This window comes from Salvelinus fontinalis, chromosome 7 (assembly GCF_029448725.1).
Source record: "Salvelinus fontinalis isolate EN_2023a chromosome 7, ASM2944872v1, whole genome shotgun sequence".
Classification (NCBI taxonomy): domain Eukaryota; kingdom Metazoa; phylum Chordata; class Actinopteri; order Salmoniformes; family Salmonidae; genus Salvelinus; species Salvelinus fontinalis.
Window position 1 is genome coordinate 26,195,532 of NC_074671.1, and position 16,378 is coordinate 26,211,909.

The following is a 16,378-nucleotide window of genomic DNA, read 5'->3' on the forward strand; positions in this document are numbered from 1 at the left end:
AGGGATTAAGAACAAGATGACATTATAATACAGATGATGTCAACTCAGGTGAGCTCTCTCTCTAGTTCTCTCTCTAATAGTTGCCTTAAGATGGGTCAGTGTCTGTCGTTTGTGTTTCCCAGCCTGTTCTTGTCCAGGTTCAGGCTGGGTTGAGGTTTCTGGGGCTGATCTTCATTTAAGGGTTGAGTATTTCACTCAACACACAGCACATGCTGGAACTGTTATAGGCTGTCCCAAATGGTCCCTCATTCCCTTTATATTGCACTACTTTTGACCAGGGCTCATAGGGCTCTAGTCAAAAGTAGTGCACTATATAGGGAGTGCCATTAGGGACGCATTCATAGTAAAGTTGTTCAACGTTTGGAGTGGCTAACTCAGGATGGTCTTCTGGTCTGTTTGTTGAACGATATATGCAGTGCATTTTGAAAGTATTCAGATCCATTGACTTTTACATATTTTGTTACCTCACAGCCTTATTCTAAAATATATATCTTCATCAATCTACTCACAATAACCCATAATGAAAAAGCAAAAACAGTTTTTTTGACATTTTTGCAAATGTATTACACATTTAAATCTGAAATATCATATTTACATAAGTATTCAGACCCTTTACTCAGTACTTTGTTGAAGCACCTTTGGCAGGTGATTGCAGCCTTGAGTCTTCTTGGGTATGACGCTACAAGCTTAGCAACCTGTATTTGGGGAGTTTATCCCATTCTTCTCTGTAGATCCTCTTAAGATCTGCCAGGTTGGATGCACTGCTATTTTCAGGTCTCTTTAGAGATGTTTGATCGGGTTCAAGTTCGGGCTCTGGCTGGGCCACTCAAGGACTTTCAGAGACTTGTCCCGAAGCCACTCCTGATTGTCTTAGCTGTGTGCTTAGGATCGTTGTCCTGTTGGAAGGGGAACCTTCGCCCCAGTCTGAGGTCCTGAGCGCTCTGGAGCAGGATTTCATCAAGGATCTCTCTGTACTTTACTCTGTTCATCTTTCCCTCGATCCTGACTAGTCTCCCAGTCCCTGCCGCTGAAAAACATCCCCAGAGCATGATGCTGCCACCACCATGCTTCACCGTAGGAATGGTGTCAGATTTCCTCCAGACGTGACGCATGGCATTCAGGTCAAAGAGTTCAATCTTGGTTTCATCAGAACAGAGAATCTTGTTTCTCATGGTCTGAGAGTCCTTTAGGGCTGTCATGTGCCTTTTACTGAGGAGTGGCTTCCATTTGGCCACTCTACCATAAAGGCCTGATTGGTGGAGTGCTGCAGAGATGGTTGTCCTTCTGGAAGTTTCTCCCACGATTGCTCAGTATGGTCGGGCGTTTGGCCAAACTTCTTCCATTTAAGAATGATGGAGGCCACTGTGTTCTTGGAGATCTTCAATGCTGCAGAAATGTTTTGGTACCATTCCCCAGATCTGTGCCTTGACACAATAGAGTCTCGGAGCTCTATGGACAATACCTTCAACCTCATGGCTTGATTTTTGCTCTGACATGCACTGTCAACATTGGGACCTTATATAGACAGGTGTGGGAAGGGGTCTGAATACTTTCCGAATGCACGATAGTCTGCATATCAAAATGGCACCCTTTTCCCTACTACTTCCCATGGGGCTCTGGTCAAAAGGAGAGTGCAGTACGTAGGGAATAGGGTGCCCTTTGGGACACAGACATAGTGGGGTTGGGGTATGATTTGTGAGCAGATGGATGTAACTACTGGGAAGTAAATATGTTTAAATGTAGCGGTGAATCTGGGACGGTTGTTGACTGTATTCTGGAAAGAGAACAGACTGGTTTACAACTGCTTTGATAAGACAGTAGTTAACCACTTTTTCCTCACTCACTCTTATTCTTTCCATCTACAATGAGTGTACAAAACATCAGGAACACCTGCTCTTTCCCGAGACAGGCTGACCAGGTGAATCCAAGTGAAAGCTATGATCCCTTATTGATGTCACCTGTTAAATCCACTTCAATCAGTGTAGATGAAGGGCAGGAAACATGTTAAAGAAGGATTTTCAAGTTGAGACAATTGAGACATGGATTATGTATGTGTGCTATTCAGAGGGTGAATGGGCAAGACAAATGATTCAAGTGCCTTTGAACGGGGTATACTCAATAGGTGCCAGGCGCACCGGTTTGTGTCAAGAACTGCATCGCTACTGGGTTTTTCACGCTCAACAGTTTCCCGTGCATATTAAGAATGGTCCCCCACCCAAAGGACATCCAGCCAACTTGACACAACCGTGGGAAGAATTGGAGTCAACATGGGCCAGCATCCCTGTGGAACGCTTTAGACACCTTGTAGAGTCCATGTCCCGATGTACTGAGGCTGTTCTGAGGGCAAAAGCGGGATGCAACTCAATATTAGTAAGGTGTTCCTAATGTTTTGTACACTCAGTATATGTTACTCTCACGTTCACTCTGCCTTTCACTCTCATTGTTGCTCTCTCTCTCTCTCTCTCTCTCTCTCTCTCTCTCTCTCTCTCTCTCTCTCTCTCTCTCTCTCTCTCTCTCTCTCTCTCTCTCTCTCTCTCTCTCTCTCTCTCTCTCTCTCGTTGTCTCACTTTAATTACATGTTGTCAACAGTGTGTCAGTAAATACTGCATCTCGACTAACACCTTCTCTGTTCTCTCTCTCTCTCTCTCTCTCTCTCTCTCTCTCTCTCTCTCTCTCTCTCTCTCTCTCTCTCTCTCTCTCTCTCTCTCTCTCTCTCTCTCTCTCCGTGTCTCTCTCTCTCTCTCTCTCTCTCTCTCTGTGTGTCTGTCTCTCTCTCTCTCTCTCTCTCTCTCTCTCTCTCTCTCTCTCTCTCTCTCTCTCTCTGTGTCTGTCTCTCTCTCTCTCCTCAGACTCCTCCTCAGAAGTGAGAGAGCTCCAGTGGGTTTCTTCCCTCCGCCATGCTGCTGGTGTGTGTGTCCTGGCTGGGCCTGCTGTCCCTGGGTTGGGACCAGGGCTGTTCAGCATTCAGCACCACCAGAGCCCAGGGAGGCTTGAGGGGACGCATCCAGAGGGACCGCAGGAACATTAGGCCCAACATCATCCTCATCATAACCGACGATCAGGACACGGAGCTTGGTAAGACTGTCATGCTGATCCCCTGGAGGTCTGGCAGTGGTCCTGTTAGCTGTATTTTGTAAGAGCTGCCTTAGCTGTATGAATCTGGGTTGTTTTCATTAGTGCACACTGTAGCAAAACGTTTTGTAACAGAAAATGAGAACAAGCATTTTTATTGGACAAATTCAAGTAGGACCCTCACTCTTTCTGCCCGTTTCCTTCCATTTGGTTCCTAGTGTACATCTCTCGGTCTGTCCTACGGAGGACTGGGACTATAGTGGTGGTCTTGTATTGGTCACTACCACTATAAGGTGCTCTGTGGATCAGTGTTGTAATCTACAGGGTGCATGGTTGGCCCTGCTATCTACCGCTCTGGGACTGAGAACATCCTCACCTCTCTCTCGCTCCCTCTGTCTCCCAGACAGAAGCGCAAACAGATAGAGGGGCCATCTGGCCTTGTGGAGCGGTGTACAGTGTTTGTGTAATGGATCATGGTTACTTATTACTCTGACAGAATAGGATGGGATGCGAAAAGCTCCAATCCTAGTTTGACCATAGTGTTTCCCCACAGGGAAATGCAATGGTGCAATCCTCCTCTCTGACAAAAATCAATCTCCCACACTGTCACTACTGAGCAGCAGGTTAAAAAGTCATGAAGGAAGATCTACAAACGGAACCGTGTAAAAGCTAGGCAGTCCAGAACAGTCGGAACTGTGTCAATTGTAATCTAGTTACATGGGTCACTGTGAAGTCTATAAGACCGCAGTCTGTGGCGACACATGGAAATGTTTCTGGATAACTGTTCAACTTGCCGTTCGTCTTTTAATGTATCTCTTTCCTCATTTCTCCCTTCTCCTCGCTACTCCTCCCCTCTAGGTTCTCTTCAGGTGATGAATAAGACTCGTAAGATAATGGAATATGGAGGCACCTCGTTCACCAATGCCTTTGTGAGCACGCCCATGTGCTGTCCGTCACGCTCGTCCATGCTGACTGGGAAGTACGTTCACAATCACAACACCTACACCAACAACGAGAACTGTTCTTCACCGTCCTGGCAGGCCCAGCATGAACCCCGCTCCTTCGCCGTCTACCTCAACAATACAGGATACAGGACAGGTAAGGTGGTACAGAGTGGCACATACACTCCCTGTTAGAGTTCAGTCAGTCACCAGCTCCCCAAATGCCTGTTGACAATTACTCCTGTTAGTCAAACACACATTTTTTACTGGAACCGTCCCTCCGTTCGCCTGTCTCCCTCCCTCTATATCTGCCTCCTTCCCTTCATCCCTCCCTGCCTCCCTCCCCCTCGATCTGTCTCCCTCCCCCTCGATCTGTCTCCCTCCCCCTCTATCTGCCTGTCTCATCCCCCTCTATCTGCCTGTCTCCCTCCCCCTCTATCTGCCTGTCTCCCTCCCCCTTTATCTGCCTGTCTCATCCCCCTCTATCTGCCTGTCTCCCTCCCCCTCTATCTGCCTGTCTCCCTCCCCCTTTATCTGCCTGTCTCCTCCCCCTTTATCTGCCTGTCTCCTCCCCCTTTATCTGCCTGTCTCCTTCCCCCTTTATCTGCCTGTCTCCTTCCCCCTTTATCTGCCTGTCTCCCTCCCCCTTTATCTGCCTGTCTCCCCCCCCCTCTATCTGCCTGCCTCCCTCCCTCTCTATCTGCCAGCCTCCCTCCCTCTCTATCTGCCTCCCTCTATCTGCCTCCCTCCCTCCCTCCCTGCCTGCTCCCTGCCTGTCTGTCTGCTGTGAGAAATGCAAACATGGGTTGGGTGCCAGGCTCCTGTCGGGGCTCATCAGCTAGTGTCTGCCTGAGTGATGGCTTGGAGGCCAGGCATGTGGGGAGGCGTACAGGCTCTGGGCTGGGCAGCTCAATGGGGTCCTGTGGCTTGCAGAGCGAAGAGGGCTGTGGTTTTGGAGCTGATATGTTGGTCTACAATTAGCTCTCTCTGGGTAGACTGGCCACGTGCCCAGGAGGCTTCTACTGGGGAGAGATAGAGAGATGTTTGGTTAGGAGAAGAGAGAGGGAGGGACAGAGTTAGAGGCACACAAACAGTTCCAGGTACAGGATTCATGGGGCTGAGGTGTTTGTGGGGTGTTAGGGTCAGAGAAAGGTCACACAACAGGGAAAAAAAATGCTGATATTTATCAAGTCAGTTCACTACCCTACTCTGTGGTTATGAGAAACATTGCTCGCCAAGCATCCCAAAATTATTAGTGAATCATTAGATTTAGAGACATTTCTTGCAGGTTCTTACAGACAATAAATCAGAGCCAATATCTTGTGCTCTTTTCGAGGATGATGTTTTAATGTCTGTGAAGCCAAAGTAACATTTCTACATGAAAGTTTCTCTAATTGTAATTCTCGTTTCTCTCTCTCCTCTGTTCCATCCCAGCGTTCTTTGGGAAGTACCTGAACGAGTACAACGGCAGCTACATCCCTCCTGGGTGGCGGGAGTGGGTGGGGCTGATCAAAAATTCCCGCTTTTATAATTACACCGTCTGTCGGAACGGTTACAAGGAGAAGCATGGCGCAGAATATGCCAAGGTATGTCTGCATGCCTGCCAGTGGTGTTCCCTGTGTGTGTGTGTGTGTGTGTGTGTGTGTGTGTGTGTGTGTGTGTGTGTGTGTGTGTGTGTGTGTGTGTGTGTGTGTGTGTGTGTGTGTGTGTGTGTGTGTGTGTGTGTGTGTGTGTGTGGCTGAGGGTGTGTGTGTGGCTGAGGGTGTGTGGGTGTGAGTGTGTGCGTGCGTGCTTGCGTCTAATCCTTGTCTGCTCTTAAAGATGCCCCATTAATCTCAATCACCTATTTGTTCTTCCTTTATGACTGAATGTAATTGAATGTAAGGTCTTTTCCCGGCTAATTGCAGGGTTCCTATTGGTTTATATCTCTGGCATGCCCTAGCCAGGCTAGGAATCCTGGGTAAATTAAAGGAGAAGTGTTGAAATGAGTAATTTGAAGTGGCGTCTCTGGAGTTTGCTCTGAGAGACAGTTTTATTTTATTGTGGCGTGCCACAACGTTTAAAGATCGTAAAGCAGACACGCTGGCTGCCTCCAGGGGGTTAGAAGTTACATTACTCTTAGAAATGACCACCCTGCTTTTGTTTTCTCGCTTTCTCTCTCTCTCTTTCTCTCTCTCTCTCTGTCTCTCAGCCTATCTGTCTCTTTATCTCTCTCTCTGTCTCTCTGTGTCTCTCTCTAACTCTCTTTGTGTCTCTCTCGCGCTCTCTGTCTGTTTTTATCTATCTCTCTCTCTTTCTGTCTCTTTCTGAGGTTGTGGAGTTCATATGCTTCTGTTATTCTTTCTCTATCTCTCTCTCTTTCTGTCTCTCTCACTCTCTTTCTGTATCTCTCTCTCTCTCTCTCTCTCTCTCTGGGTGTTGTGGAGTCTCTCCATGCTACTGTACATCTCTGGATGGCTAAAGGCAGGGGAATCATTTTGTCATGTCAGTGTCAGACGCTGGCTCTGAGTGAAGTGATAACTCCATGATTGTGGAGGGGATGGGGCTTCCGCATGGCATCAGGAGGGCGCCCCCCTCTCCCATCTCTTTATGTGTTTTTAGTAAAAGCTGTCAGTCTTTCCCAGTGCTGGGTTGCATTCCAAATGGCACCCTATTCCCTATATAGTGCACTATTTTCTGACCAGAGCCCTATGGACCCTGGTCAAAGTAGTACACTGCATAGGGAATAGGGTGCCATTTGGGATGCATCCCCTGCTCTGTGTCAACGTCCTGCCAGCTAGCTTAGTCAAAAGGGCATGGGGAATTCATGGTGTGGGTTCATGTTGACCAGGGTGTTTCAGTGGCTGTCAGAAGGATGGGTAAATAAATGCTTGGCATGGTACTGAGACGTCAAATGGCTTGTCTTGTTGAGTTAGACGGAGGTGTTAAGTTACCCACGAGTTGAGGCTGAGGTGTTTACGGGATTGGGAGACGAGTAGACGAGCATGTTGTGGTTTCAGACCCAAGTGGACCCTATAAATTAAAACCACTGCGGTGGGCAGTGGAAACACACACAGAGGCACGCACACATACTGTACCACACACACACACACACACACACACACACACACACACACACACACACACACACACACACACACACACACACACACACACACACACACACACACACACACACACACACACACACACACACACACTCACCAGATCCCATTATGTAGACTTGTGGACAGTGATAGTGATGGGGATGGCAGTCCTCCTGTGTACAGTTCACTGGGCAGTCACCAGTCACAGTGGGCAGTAGAGGGTCAATAGACGGTGAGAAGTTCAGGGAACATCTCTCTGTGTGTACAATTCACACACAAGGGCAATGCCAGTGCATCTTCAAATTCTGTTGATTTGACCATGTATTCACTACCAGGAACTTTCCGTCTCCATTTGTTAAGCTCTGAGTTGGGACTCAGGATGTGATACACATGCCCAAGGATTTCACTCCCGCCCTCCGCTTCTCCAGCTTTTTCAGGCTTGCCTCTCACCCAATGACAGACTGACGGCCCCATTCAGTGTCCCCTCAAGCTGAACTTCCTAAAGAAACTCTTAAAGGAGCTGTGGTCTTCATGGGAATGTTTTTTTCTCTCTCTCTCAAGTTGCCATAACTATTAGCTAAGCATGACTTTAACCAGCGGCACGTTAGCATGGCACCATTGCACTCTGTCAGCCCTGCCAGGAGCCCTGTCAGGTCAAAGTGAATCTAGGGTTAGCGGGATTTCCCTGAAATGGTATAAATCAGATTTAACGTGATTCATCTTGGAGCTATTAATGGTTTTATAGCTGCCTTTAATGACTTACTGGCTCGAGGGAGGGAGAGGCTGGTAGATTGCACGCACATGGCATTACCATGGTATTATCGTCCTACTCTCCTCCAAACCACCGTGACTCTGACCTGAGTTACCCTCCAGCTGTCCCAAATGACACCTAATTCCCTGTACAGCGCACTACTTTTGACCAGGGGTCCATAGGACACTTGTTAGAAGTAGTGCACGATCTAGGGAATAATGTTTCCATTTTGGGCCGCAGGGTGCAGACTTAGGCTAGTTAAAGTGACGGGAAGGTAGTGAACACTCTGACGTGAACTTCCCAGTAGATGGATTAGAGTTTCTCCGGCTTAGCTTCAGACATATGGGATTACTGGGTCAGTGGTCGTCACATACCGCTGCTAATGTCGTCAAGGTAATGAATGGTAATAGGCATACTGCAACACAGCACATTGTCCAAGAGTGGATACATTTCTCTTCCCCTTTCAGCTCTGCTGAAGCCTTGGAGGACGAGGCCTCTAGGTAACAGCCTTAGAGAGAGGACACATCATAACCAACGTCAGGTCCTATTGCATCTGACCACAGAGCATTGGGCTGAACTTCCCCAACGGTTCGCCACTTTTGGTGGACACCCAGCAGGTGATCTGCTGTGCATGGCTGTTCACGGCTGACGTTCGTTTTTTAACATTTTATTTGACCTTTTATTTAACTAGGCGAGTCAGTTAAGAACAAATTCTTATTTACAATGACGGCCAAACCCGGACGACGCTGGGCCAGTTGTGCGCCTGGATTCGAACCAGGGTGTCTGTAGTGACGCCTCTAGCACTGAGATGCAGTGTTTTATACTGCTGTGCCACTCGTTCCCTCTCTTAAACCAGCCATCCTCAGCTCCAGCCCTTAACCTCTCCGCAGCCTGACCCAGAGACCCTGTTAGCGTTACCCAGGGGAGAGAGGGTCTGCCTGGGGGGTAGGAGATGAGGAGAACCAGGTGTCCTTCCCATCTCCTACCCCCTCTCCCTCTTTGTTCCTCCCTAGGGTTAGTGCACTGTAGCTAGGTTGAGGCTCCTAGTGAGGCCCCCACCTGACCCGACCAGCCCCAAGCCCATTGCACCACAGTCTTGCCTGATCTGTACATTTCTCCTTTCTTTTGAGAGAGAGGGTGTGTGTGTGTGTGAGAGAGAGAGGGAGATTGAGGGATAAAGTGAGAGAGAGGAAAGGGAGAGAGGGCGAGAGAGGGGGAGACTTCAGTGTTGTCATAACACCGCGCCGGCTGAGACCACTGACCTCCTCTCACCATCAAGTGTTAGTGTCAACACCGGTGTCATAGCCAATACTGTCCCCCCGGCTCACAGAACCACTCATGAGGCAGCCGCTTACACACATGCACACGCGCACGCACACACATGCAGAGCTCACATGCACACACACACACACACACACTGCAAACACCCACAGGCGAGTAGCCAGCTGCTAACTCAGTGGATTGCTACTGGATTGGGAGTTGGGAGGAATTAGGAGAGCAGTATAGTGGTTTCTCTGTGCCTAATGTTCTGTGCAGATCTGGTCTGCTCTGGTCAAAAGTAGCACATTATTTAGGGAAGAGGGTGCCATTTGAGGGACAGCCCTGGATAGGTCAAAACTAAAAGGCATTAAACAACATGTAAAAGACAGCAGCCATGTTACTTTGACCTGCTGTTAAAGGACCACGACATTGGAAAAGAAGAGACTTTGAACTTTTGGGTCGGGCTTCCCGGATGCAGATTATGCCAATTGCTAGACGATCAAGCACTTTCTATGGATAGTCTCCATTAAACACGCTCTGAAGTCCAGGACTAAAGAAATCACCCCTTGTAGCCTAACCTGTACAATACAAACCGTTTTGTCCACACAATGAGTATTTAAGCTAATACTACGTTTTTCCCCGTTGCAGGACTATTTCACGGACCTTATCACCAACGACAGTATCAACTTCTTCCGGATGTCCAAGAAGGTTTACCCTCACCGGCCAGTGATGATGGTCCTCAGCCATGCTGCCCCCCATGGCCCAGAGGACTCAGCCCCACAGTACTCAGAGATGTTCCCCAACGCATCGCAACACATGTGAGTCAAACACACTACGCACGGACACACACACGCGGGCAGAGATACATGCATACACACACAGACAGATGCATGGATTCACACACAAACACAAACACTGTATTTGCTGCAATGGGGAATTTTCCCTAAGTCTGAAGTGCTGTGGTTTATGATTGGCAGCCATTATCTCCACATATTTTCGAAACATTATTACAGTTCTGTGTACTCCAAGACGATGTCCTTAATGGCACCCTATTCCCTACATATATAGTGCACTGCTTTTGGCCATAATCCCATTGGACCTAGTCAAAAGAAGTGCCCTACATAGGGAATAGGGTGCCATGTGGGATACAGACCCTTCCCCTGGTCGTTAGATGATGACAGGCTGCTAAAACGCTCCTCTGGCAAACCCTTCTGACTAGCAGGGGGAAACTGATGTGATTTATCGTCTAAGAATAGTCAGGGAACGTATCTTCCTGGGAGAGGACACTGAGCTCTCAGGCCAAGCCCACGGTAGTGGAGCTCTCATCCAGGAGCATCAGAACTGTGGCAGCCCTCCGATCATAGAAATATCATGATATAGAATTATGATTCTATTCCTATGGTTCCGAACAGGGCGGCCTCTCTCCCGACCTCCCTGCTCTATATCCCTCCTCAGCTCTGTGCTGCTCTCCTCCACTCCTGGAAGTCGTGTCCTGAGGCTAGAAGACAGGGTGGGAGACCAGGGTCAGGTTTAGGCAGTTTGTTCTCTCTTTTTGTCCCTCACTCTCCTGCCCTTCATTCATGATCTCTCTCTCTCCCGCTCTCTCTCTCTCTCCATCTCTCTTTCTTGTTCTCTATTACTTTCTCTTTATCCCACTCTCTGTCCCTCTCTCTCCTCTTCCTACTCCCCCCGCTCTTCTCCCTTCCTCACCCTCTCTCCCCCCTCCCCCTCTCCCTTCCCTCTCTGCCTCTCTCGCTTCCTGCTTTTTCATTCCCTGGGACATCCTGACCCTGTCTATATCAATCAGCCCCTTCTCCCCATGGCTGTAGGGATGTGAGGAATGCATTGTATGTTCTGGAGCAGGCAGGCCTTTGTGACATTATTCATGTATTTTTAGCACAAGCCTCCAGGCTGGGGAGGGGGGTCGAGGGTCCAAGAGTTGGTGGTGAGGAGGGGGTTGGAGGTGAGGCAGGAGGGGGGGTGGCTGGGGGTACTAGGCCCCCGGATGTGTGAGTGGGTAGAGGTAGGGAAAGAGAGGGGTATTGGGGGGAGGGTTTTAGGCCTCTGTTGAGTGGGGGGGGGGGGGTCATAGGGGGTTTCCAAGGTTTCCATGTGTGTGGTGAGCACCAGGGTCAGTGTAGTGGGAAGAGGAAGAGGTGCCAGGCATGGTCTGAAGTGGGTGGCATGTCTTCATGGGCATTGGTGCACCATTGATGGTTCCTCTACCCAGAGATTGGGAGTAGCATCAAATCAGCCTTTTTCCAAGTAGAGCTCTAGGTTGCAGGCTTAACGTCTTACTTATGGAAGTTCCCCTCTCCTCTGATTGAGTTGTGGTAACTCTTGCCCTCCTCCCCTTTCCTCCTCAGACCTCCATTGTGTTCTTCACCCGCCCAGCCAGGAGGTCTAATAAGCCCCACAAAGAGGCTTGTCTCTGGGCACAGGGCCACCGGGGGCTGGGGTCTAGGCTGGGCACCTCTGAGGGAACAAGGAATGTTGGGGTCAGGAGAATGAGCCCAGCTCATATAGGGAGAGGACTATAGGACACATACACCTGTCACACTATACCTTTATACGTCAAGGTTCTCAGGGTCAGTGTCTGGCTGCCTCCCAAATGACACTCCATTCCCTATATAGTGCACTACTTTTGACCACAGCCTTATGGGCCCTGGTCAAAAGTAGTACGCTATATAGGAAATATGGTGCCTTTTTGGACACAGAACACATTTAGCCAGGGTTCTAAAGGGTATTAGTCTGGGATTACCTCTATGGCTCTCAGGGTTAGTGTTCAGCTTAGACTACAACCACACCACACCATTTAAAGGGCTATACATTCAGCTTGGGATAGAGCAAGGGGTTAAGGCCCTTTAGTTTAAGGTTATTTTCACCCTAAAGCTAAATGTTCAGCTTTGTCTTGTTCAGACACCACACAATACCGAGGTGTAGCTAGCTCATAGTCAGAATATGTTTAGACATCTACTGCCAGTCAAAGTGTATTAGTACACCCTAACATGTACTTAAAGAAATAAAACCACTTCTTGTGGTTTTCTGTGAGGGTTTGTCAGGTTCCTAATTCACGTCCCCGGGCTCCCGAGTGGCGCAGCGGTCTAAGGCACTGCATGGGGCATCACTACAGTCCCTGGTTCGAATCCAGGCTGTATCACATCCAGTCATGCTTGGGAGTCCCATAGGGCGGCGCACAATTGGCCCAGCGTCGTCCGGGTTTGGCCAGGGTAGGCCATCACTGTAAATAACAATTTGTTCTTAACTGACTTGCCGAGTTAAATTAAGGTTAAATAAAAAATCTAGTAAAAAAATCCAGTTGTTCTTCTTCCCATGGTGCGTCCTAAATGGCACACTATCCCCTATGGGCCTTCTTCAAAAGTAGTGCATCACATAGGGAATAGGGTGTGACTTGTGATGCAGAGAGGGAGAGCTACACCTTGGGTCAGGAATGTTAATGACGTTAACATCAAACCGTCCCCTTCCACAGTTCCCTTAAACTACAGACGCCCATTTTTGATTTACGACAGACAGGGTTTAGCTGTTTAACTGCTTTACTGTGCAACCTTCTAACAGCTAAATGCACTAAGGATTTGCAGCATCAGGGAATGGGGTGTGAAATATCCTTGTCTGAACTACCCGATGTCTCTGGAACGTTCCTCGTCAGCATCCAAACCAAAAGCCAGCACCACAGTAGACAGGTGTACTGAACCTGTCTCTATAGACCTCATCACAGCTACCAGCAACGACACACACACATCTGTACCAGCCAATGCCTCAGTCGATGTCTCTTTACACCTCTACATCTACCAACAACTCTCTCTCTCTCTGTTTACCCACGTCTTGTCTTCACAGTCCAGGGCTTGTAACCAACTTGACTTGTGGGCCCAGAATCCAACACGGCTATTATTTTCTTACGCATGTGCCAACCCTCAAATGACTCCTCTTAGCCAAGAGGTCTGTCGACTCAGTGTGAGAGGAGGGAGAGAGGGGGGATGGCGGGAGAGGGGGGGGAGAGAATTTTCCTTAGTAAACATCTTGGTTATTGATGCTTGTCAAACAGAGCAGACAGCAGGGTCGAACCCACAGACACCTGTGGCCCAAAAATGGCACCCTATTCCCTACATAATGTAGTAGTGCACTACTGTATGTAGGGAGTAGGGTGCCATTTGGGACACAGACATTGACACCTGCAGGAGGCTGAGAAATGACAGACAGGTGGTTGCTGACTACTACTGCTGAAACCTTAAAGGGTTACACATGTGCGTGCGTGCGTGCACACACACACACACACACACACACACACACACAAAGGGTTTCTTTATGGCTAGTTGGTATTCGGATGACTCTTGCATGTTTTGCTTCTCTTGCCTCCTCAATTTCCAGGACTGTTAGTGAGGGTTGAACAGACACACTGTGTTAGTTCTGTCTTTCATAGCCTCTGCATTGCAAGGTCTAGGTCCTCAGAGGGAGAATTTGGGGTGCATCTCAAGCAATGGTGGCTGGTCACACTTTAAATGGAGAGGATGGGCTCATAGTAAAGGCTGGAACAGAATGAAATGGAATGTTATCAAACACATCAAGCTTCACTCCAGCCATTATTATGAGTCGTCCCCTTCACCAACCTCCTCTTCGTCATCTAAACTGATGTGCAGAGAACAGAATGGGTAAAAATAAGTTCTTTAACTATCTTGTGTTTCCTCTCCTCTCTGCAGCACCCCCAGTTATAACTACGCCCCAAACATGGATAAGCACTGGATCATGCAGTACACCGGCCCCATGAGGCCCATCCACATGGAATTCACTAACTTCCTACACAGGAAGAGACTGCAGACGCTCATGTCAGTGGACGACTCTGTTCAGAAGGTAAGACAATCTGTTCCCAGCTACACTTTCTAGTTTTCATTTGTGTAGGGAGGGAGATACTGTGCAAAGCTGTCATCAAGGCAAAGGGTGGCTACTTTGAATTCATCTCAAATATAAAATACATTTTGATTTCTTTAACACTTTTTTGGCTACTACATGATTCCATATGTGTCATTTCATAGTTTTGATGTCTTCACTATTATTCGACAATGAAGGAAATAGTAAAAAATCAAGAAAAAAACTGGCATGATTAGGTGTGTCCAAACTTTTGACTGGTACTGTATGTGCAGTAGTAATAAGCTCATGAGGTGTGAGTTTGTCTATTTCTCTTTGTGTCTGTTCCTTGCTCTCACACACACACACACAACTGTGTTTTCCCCAGGTATATGAGATGCTGGTAGAGAGTGGAGAGCTGGACAACACCTATGTAATCTATACTGCTGACCATGGCTACCACATCGGTCAGTTCGGACTGGTAAAGGGGAAGTCAATGCCTTATGACTTTGACATCCGAGTACCCTTCTTCCTCAGAGGGCCCAACGTCGAGCCTGGAGCAGTGTAAGTAAGCCTCGTCCAAGCCAGAACGGGCTATAGCGTAGCGTGAGGCTGCTTGATGTTCAAGTACACCCCCTGAACAGGACGCTAGTCGGTTCCAGAGCTTTAATCCCAATCTTTCTCCTTAAAGGACAAATCCACTCAAAAAACTATCTTACCATAACCAACAACAATACCAAATTACACTGACAGTGGAAATCAATGCCACTCTGTTTGGCACTCAGCATTAAAGGAAAACTTCACTCAAAAATGTGGTATTTTTTCCATTAGTCCACTGTTGATACAGTCCCGAAATGTGTTGCACGTCAGCAGTCACGTTTTCAAGATATTGGACTTTCAAGAGCAAAGTCTCACAACATTTGGTATTTTTGTTGATTATGGTGTTGCTGTGGTTGTTTATGGTGTTGGCGTGGTTGTTTGTGGTGTTGGCGTGTCACGATCGTGTGGGGGAGAGACGGACCAAAACGCAGCATGTGGAAAATAAGCCATCTTCTTTTTATTATGAAGAAGGAAAAACGAAACAAAACACTTACAAACTAACAAAACAATAAACGACCGTGAAGCTATAAACGTAGTGCACACACACACACATGCTACAAACGTTCACCATAGACAATTACCCACAACAAACTAAAGCCTATGGCTACCTTAAATATGGCTCCCAATCAGAGACAACAGAAACCAGCTGTCTCTAATTGGGAACCCATTCAGGCAACCATAGACTTTCCTAGACAACTACACACAACATAGACACAGCTAGACAACTATACTAAACATAAACCCAACTACTCTAAATAAACCCCCTAAACCTTACAACCACTCTAGACACTACAAAACCCACAAAAATTACCCATGTCACACCCTGACCTAACTAAAATAATAAAGAAAACAAAGAATACTAAGGCCAGGGCGTGACATGGCGTGGTTGTTTATGGTGTTGGTGTGGTTGTTTATGGTGTTGGTGTGGTTGTTTATGGTGTTGGTGTGGCTGTTTGTGGTGTTGGTGTGGTTGTTTGTGGTGTTTGTGGTGTTGGTGTTTATGGTGTTGGTGTGGTTGTTTATGGTGTTGGTGTGGTTGTTTATGGTGGTGGTGTTTATGGTGTCTATGTTGTTGTTTATGGTGTTGGTGTGGTTGTTTATGATGTTGGTGTGGTTGGTTATGGTGTTTGCGTGGTTGTTTGTGGTGTTGGTGGTGTTGGTGTTCATGGTGTTGGTGTGGTTGTTTATGGTGGTGGTGTTTATAGTGTCTATGTTGTTGTTCATGGTGTTGGTGTGGTTGTTTATGATGTTGGTGTGGTTGTTTATGGTGTTGGTGTGGTTGTTTATGGTGTTGGTGTGGTTGTTTATGGTGTTGGTGTGGTTGTTTGTGGTGTTGGTGGTGTTGGTGGTGTTTATGGTGGTGGTGTGGTTGTTTATGGTGTTGGTGTGGTTGTTTATGGTGGTGGTGTTTATGGTGTCTATGTTGTTGTTTATGGTGTTGGTGTGGTTGTTTATGGTGTTGGTGTGGTTGTTTATGGTGTCTATGTTGTTGTTTATGGTGTTGGTGTGGTTGTTTGGGGTGTTGGTGTTTATGGTGGTGTTGTTTATAGTGTCTATGTTGTTGTTGATTATGGTGTTGGTGTGGTTGTTTATGGTGTTGGTGTGGTTGTTGGTGGTGTTGTTGTTTATGGTGGTGGTGTGGTTGTTTATGGTGTTGGTGTGGTTGTTTATGGTGGTGGTGTTTATGGTGTCTATGTTGTTGTTTATGGTGTTGGTGTGGTTGTTTATGGTGTTGGTGTGGTTGTTTATGATGTTGGTGTGGTTGTTTATGGTGTCTATGTTGTTGTTTATGATGTTGGCGTGGTTGT

At 47.6% G+C, this 16,378-nt stretch overlaps 1 protein-coding gene across 6 annotated transcripts in view; it reads left to right on the plus strand.

Moving 5' to 3' along the window:
* The window catches only part of sulf1 (sulfatase 1), a 69,343-nt gene that overhangs the window by 26,460 nt on the left and 26,505 nt on the right, over positions 1-16,378 (plus strand). For all 6 annotated transcript variants that reach the window (XM_055928896.1, XM_055928894.1, XM_055928893.1 and 3 more), the window contains 6 exons: positions 2,850-3,075; positions 3,931-4,170; positions 5,448-5,599; positions 9,759-9,928; positions 13,826-13,976; positions 14,359-14,534. In XM_055928896.1, the coding sequence (XP_055784871.1) occupies positions 2,898-3,075; positions 3,931-4,170; positions 5,448-5,599; positions 9,759-9,928; positions 13,826-13,976; positions 14,359-14,534 (1,067 nt within the window). In that variant the 5' untranslated portion in view covers positions 2,850-2,897. The remainder of the gene's footprint in view (positions 1-2,849; positions 3,076-3,930; positions 4,171-5,447; positions 5,600-9,758; positions 9,929-13,825; positions 13,977-14,358; positions 14,535-16,378) is intronic.